The 6,105-nt window shown below is 34.3% G+C and overlaps 1 protein-coding gene across 1 annotated transcript; it reads left to right on the top strand.

Annotated features, from left to right (window-relative positions):
* Positions 1 to 1,371: 1,371 nt before the first annotated feature.
* LOC137623485 (pro-resilin-like) lies at positions 1,372 to 2,673 on the top strand. Its single transcript, XM_068354314.1, has 3 exons — positions 1,372 to 1,383; positions 1,800 to 1,874; positions 2,168 to 2,673. The coding sequence occupies exons 1-3, from the start codon at positions 1,372 to 1,374 to the stop codon at positions 2,573 to 2,575; spliced, it is 495 nt and encodes a 164-aa protein (XP_068210415.1). The 3' UTR covers positions 2,576 to 2,673.
* The last annotated feature ends 3,432 nt before the right edge of the window (positions 2,674 to 6,105 follow it).

Here is a 6,105-nt window from a genome sequence, read left to right as displayed (position 1 = left end):
AATAATAATAATAATAATAATAATAATAATAATAATAATAATAATTATTATTATTATTATTATTATTATTATTATTATTATTATTATTATTATTAGGGTTGTGGTGGCCTGATTGGTAGTCAGTCGGGGGTTTGAGTCCCATTCAGTCTCGTTAGGGCCATTAGTGTCTGCAACCCTACCATCCTTGTTAGCTAAGGATGGGGGGTTTGGGTCTATAGGTCTATCTGCTTAGTTATCAGCAGCCATTGCCTGGCCCTCCCTGGTCCTAGCTTGGGTGGAGAGGGGGCTTGTGCGCTGATCATATGATATATGGTCAGTCTCTAGGGCATTGTCCTGCTTGATAGGGCAATGTCACTGTACCCTGCTTCTGCCCTTCATGAGCAGTCTTTAAACCCTCTAAACAACGGCAAAACACTGAATGATCAAAGTGAATTCTGTGTACAAAAGTGACAAGCAGATTGGATGATCTTTCTCGAGCCGTAATATTAAAAGGTCATCTACATCAAATTCAGAATAATAACTAATATTTCTATTTGTAGTTTGATTTGTGGTAATATTAGTCCACTGTACAATTGAATACTTCAAGAGATTAACTGTTTTTACGGTTGGAAAATCTATAAACATAAGTCTTTTTTATTTGCGTATGTACATTAGACAAATTGCAACGTCATGAATGAACCAGCATGACTTTCCATTTGATGTTTCAAGATCCTTCAGGATTTAAATGATAATAATAATAATAATAATAATAATAATAATAATAATAATAATAATTATGATATTAATGATAATAATAATAATAATAATAATAATAATAATAATAATAATAATAATAATAATAATAATAATATACAGTTGATTATTCTTATTACTATTTTTAATTACTCTTTTTATGTATGAGATCTACTTCATTTCAGATATTTTCCTTCAGTTCTCTTATAGGTTGATCAAAATCTATTATCTTTTTCACTGTTGTATTACCATTTCTGCTCACATTCATCTGAATAGATCGTACATAAGCCTGTTGATTTCGTAAGAACACAAGAAACTTTGTAGCGGAGAATTCAAGAGCGAATAACCTTTGTCATTGAAGGATTTCAACAATTGCATTGTCTTTTACGGAACATCTTGCTTAAACATAAATTTCTTTATGAAGGAAACGAAGGCGAAAGTCCATGAATATCCTTGACCGAAGGAAACTTCTTCGCTGCAGGGAAGATATGCCTGATAATCTTCGACGGCAGCGCCCACCTTCTCATTCAAAGATAAAAAACAAAAGATCTAGAACTGCCGGGTATAGATACCTTGTTAAAAAGGTATATAAAGTACTGCCACAGTCAGTTGATGTATCAGTCATTCCTCGTCTACATCATGAATACTAAGGTGAGGAAAAACGTCTGCAAGTTGGATTATATCAATAGTTTTCCTCCTAGACAACATTGTTAAGAAGAACTAAAACTCCAAACGTTATCTATAGTCAATTCTTTTTAGTTAGGCAGATTTGCACCGACTCACAATGGTGCCCTTTTAGCTCAGAAAAGTCTCCTAATCGCTGATTGGTTGGACAAGATAATTCTAACTAATCAGAGAGCAGGAGACATTCCCGAGCTTAAAGGGCTCGGCTGCGAGTGAGTGCAAATGTGCCTCATTAAAAAAAATGAGTATAGTTGTTGAGATTTACTTAAATGATTACTGTTGTGTAGGTGTTCACAAATACAACTAAGAGTGTAATGCTACCTAGACCCAGGTTTTGGTTATCTGATCGCTAGTAATATATTCTAACTTATTCCCCATTTCAGGTCTGTTTAATCTTAGCTTTGGTGGCTGTTGCTGCCGCCGATAGACGGCCATCTACATCCTACGGACCTCCACAGGTAATTCTATAATACCATAATTTTATTCAGATGATTATTTATAAAGCGGGCAATATTTAGTGAATTCAACGAAATTTGATGGTAGTCGTCAATCTTGTCTTATGCTCAATATGATATTCATGTGTATACACAGATATATATATATATATATATATATATATATATATATATATATATATATATATATATATATACATATATATATATGTATATATATATATGGGTGTGTGGGTGCGTATGTGTTTTGTGTATACCTTTCTAAGATTTAATATCTTTTGTATTATTGACTACAGGCGAGACGTCCCTCTTTCAATTCCTTTGAATCTGACGAGTCCTTCGAGGATGCCAAGTATAGCTTCCAGCTCGGCGTTCACGATGACTCCACAAGCGCCAGCTTCGAGCACCAGGAATCTCGCAATGAGGACGAGACCCAGGGCTCCTACACCGTCCAGCTTCCCGACGGTCGTCGCCAGACCGTCAGGTACTTTGTCAACGGAGACTCAGGCTACGTAGCTGAGGTCACCTACGAAGGAGAAGCTAGGTACCCCGATTCCGATGAGTCCAGGGAATACTCAGCCCCAAGACCATCCTTCTCAGCCCCTAGAGCCCAGCGCCCAAGACCCTCTTTCTCTAGCTTCGAATCCCAGGAGTCTCGCGAGTTCTTCTCTGCCCCCAGCAGGGCTTATGGCTTCCCTCAGTAATTGATATATGATCTGAAGGGAAACGAATGTCTTTCTTTTGCTGAACTCTTCTGCTGCTATGTATTGACATGTTCATTGGTTTTGCCATTGTTCTTCCAACTCAAAACTTCTGAACATGGAAATCTTTATTTATTGGAATATTTGTGTTTACTTATTTATTAAAAAGATTTGAACTTCATTGTCGTGTTGTTTAAAAACCTTACTTCACCTCTCATGAGTTTAGATGATCTTCCAAAGCTAGGAAACTTGAGGGAAAGTTTATAGAAACTATATAGTTTTTCTAAAAAGTTTAATATCTAATTATAATGGTCCTCTTTGGGAAGTTAATACTAGTAACATTAATAAATTATCATAATCTGGTTTTCATCGATTTTTCTTCGAGCAATAAATCACACATATACTCTGACATTTCCGATTAATTTTGTCAGTCAATCAATCAAACGTATTTGATCTCATCAAAAGCGGATTTCATTAACTAGGAGTAATTTACCCCTCTGACTACACTGAGTTTATAGGATACAGAACTAATTGTTGTTGTTGTTGTAGTTTTTGTTGTTGTTGTTGTTGTTGTTGTTGTTGTTATTATTATTATTATTATTATTATTATTATTATTATTATTATTATTAGCTACAATCCTGGCTGGAAAAGCAAAATATCAAAACCTCAAGGGCTCCAACAGGGAAAGTAGCCCGGCTAGGAAAGAAATAAGAGAATAGCAAATAAACAAATGAATGAGAAATATGAAATATTCTAAGATCAATAACAACGGTAAAATAGTTCAGTCATATATATACTTTAATTCGTGACTTATGTTAATCTATTCTGCAGAAAAGAATTTACAAAATATATCAACTTCTGAAGTATCACCGATTCAACCGCCAGATTTGGAAGATTATACCACAGTCTGGTCACAGCTGTGAATAAAACTTATAGAATACTGTGTAGTATTCTGCTTTATTGTGGAAAAAGCAGGAATATCAAAATTTACTGCATAACTAGCATTGTGTATAGGGTGGTCGAATCTGACAAGAAGTGAATGCATTGGATGATCTGAATTATGGAAAATCAAACTGAGCTACCTTGCCAGATATTTATATCCAGATCAGAAATTAGGTATGTAATAGACCAAAAGTTTCTATCTAATAAATCAAGATGAGATTTATCAACTGAAGACCAGACAGGATAATCATACTCGAATGAGGGTATAAGGAAAGAATCAAAACACTTCTTCAGAGTAGACTGATGACCAAATATCTTAAAAGACTTTCTCTGTAAGTAAACAGTTTTGTACAATTGAGGAAGAAACTGATAAAAAATGTTTTTCAAAAGTAAATTTGAGATCAAGATTCACACCTAGCATTTTTGACGAGTCATATACAGGTAAAGAGACATTGTTAAGGCAAAGCTGTGGATATTGAGAAACCACTGTCCTTGATCAATACTTACAATAATATTTTGAGCTTTTTAGAAGTTCAGCTTCATGCCCCATAATTCGCACTATGCAGTAATTTTAACTAGATCTATATTCAGGGATCAGTAACTATAGGTCGACATTCAAGAGATGGATTGATGCAAAGAGAGTAGTTTCATCTGCATATGCAACAAGCTTGTTTTCTAGGCCAAATGACATATCATGTGTATATACTATGAAATAGGCCCAGAACACTACCCCGAGAAACATCAGAGGGGGCCTCTAGGTCTATCTGCTGAGTCATCAGCAGCCACTTCCAGGCCCTCCTTGGTCTTAGCTTGGATGGAGAGGGGCTTCGGCGATTATCATATGTAATATGTATAGTCTCTAGGGCATTGTCTTGCTTGATAGGGCAATGTCAGTGTCCCTTTCCTCTGCCATTCATGAGCGACCTTTAAACCTTTATAGTTACTAAGATGGCTTTCAACAACTATTCCCTGCGCTCTATTACTTAAATTTTCTTATAATGCTGTTAAGAAAAGACCCACTTATTCCCATGTCTTTAAGTTTGAAAAGAAGGGCTTCATGATTAACAGTGTCAAAAGCAACTCTAAAATGAAGGGCAATCATCCACATTCACAAAATATCCCATAGTCATTTTAGTGAGCAATATAAATTTTGTTTACATGTTAGAAAATGAGTGATATTGACCTGTTATATAGGGAATAGCTGGGGGAAATTTGTAAGATCATTGTGGTGTGGAAGCAACTGCTGTACACAGTTACATACCAAATGGAGCAGAACTAAAGAAATAAAAAAAAAATCCAGATATTTTCTGCAATGAACATTATCTTTTTGACACTAGAATTATTCAACAGTTTATTAAATGAGTAAGAAATGCGGCCTGTATTAGTTATATAAGAAAAAACTATGAATTTTTCACTAATTGATTATTTTTGATTAATCTAGACTTCCAGAATGTGAAGTGAGATCATCACGGCATTATAAATACATTAAACAAATCTTAGTAATTGTATCAATTCTTAAATAGGCAAAACATATTTGATTCAAAATGGGCTGAGCTTACTATGATTTATATATTTCAATACCAAGTTTAAGTTGTCATTCTTAAAGAGACTGCTTGTGGAAGAGAACTAGTGATTACTATTTTATGAAGATTATTAAGCTTTTCTAGTCTCATGTGGAATTGTCTGGAAATATTATTACATATAGTATTACTCAATTAAAGTTTCAAGTGGATATTTCAAAAGAAAATCTTGGAAAGTTAGAAATAAACCTTAAATAAATTGATATCGATATTAGCTGGTAGGATGTTTGAAATGAAGGTCATGAAAAGAGCAAAAAATACCTAATTAATCAAAACAATTTTATGAAAACCAGTTTGAAGCAGAGAATATATTCCAATGGGCAAAAGAAAAGTGGAATAACAGGAAAATAAAAACATTAATCTTACTATGTAAAAGAAATTCACAACTGGAAATATCGATGCCATAAAGCTAGGCTCTACAAACTGCTTTCTTTTATTTATATTGATGAAAATTTCGTCCATAAGTTGGGGTGAAAATATGTAAGATGGAAACCAGATAGCCTTGGAGTGATTTGAAATGATCTCCCTTGAAAATATGTTTCCCTTTCAACCATAAATCTTTTATTCTTTCCCATCTTTTTCATAAATCCATGAAGCCTGTACTATAGTCCATTTCTTTTAGCGAAACATATTTGCACCGACTCGCAGCGGTGCCCTTTTAGCTCGGAAAAGTTTCCTGATCGCTGATTGGTTAGAATTATCTTGTCCAACCAATCAGCGATCAGGAAACTTTTCCGAGCTGAAAGGGCACCGCTGCGAGTCGGTGCAAATATGCCTCGCTAAAAGAAATGGACTATAGATAAATATATGTTGAAGAGTGATCGACCTCTACATTAAAAAGAAGAAATAACACACAGAGAAATCACCAAAAGTCTGTGTAGAATATTGACATACACTTTTGGATAGATGATGGTAAAGAAATGTTTAATGCAAAAAAGAAAATAAAAATAAATATTCTATGTTAATGAGGTGCATTAAAATGGAAATTGTATAGTTTTTATAACATGAAT

This window comes from Palaemon carinicauda, chromosome 30 (genome assembly GCF_036898095.1).
Source record: "Palaemon carinicauda isolate YSFRI2023 chromosome 30, ASM3689809v2, whole genome shotgun sequence".
Taxonomy (NCBI): Eukaryota; Metazoa; Arthropoda; class Malacostraca; order Decapoda; family Palaemonidae; genus Palaemon; species Palaemon carinicauda.
This window is presented reverse-complemented; position numbering and strand designations above follow the sequence as displayed.

Excerpts from the sequence above, each read along its gene's own strand:
- LOC137623485 (XM_068354314.1), top strand. Across the intron at positions 1,875-2,167 it reads CATCCTACGGACCTCCACAG|GCGAGACGTCCCTCTTTCAA; the intron begins GTAATTCTATAA and ends TATTGACTACAG.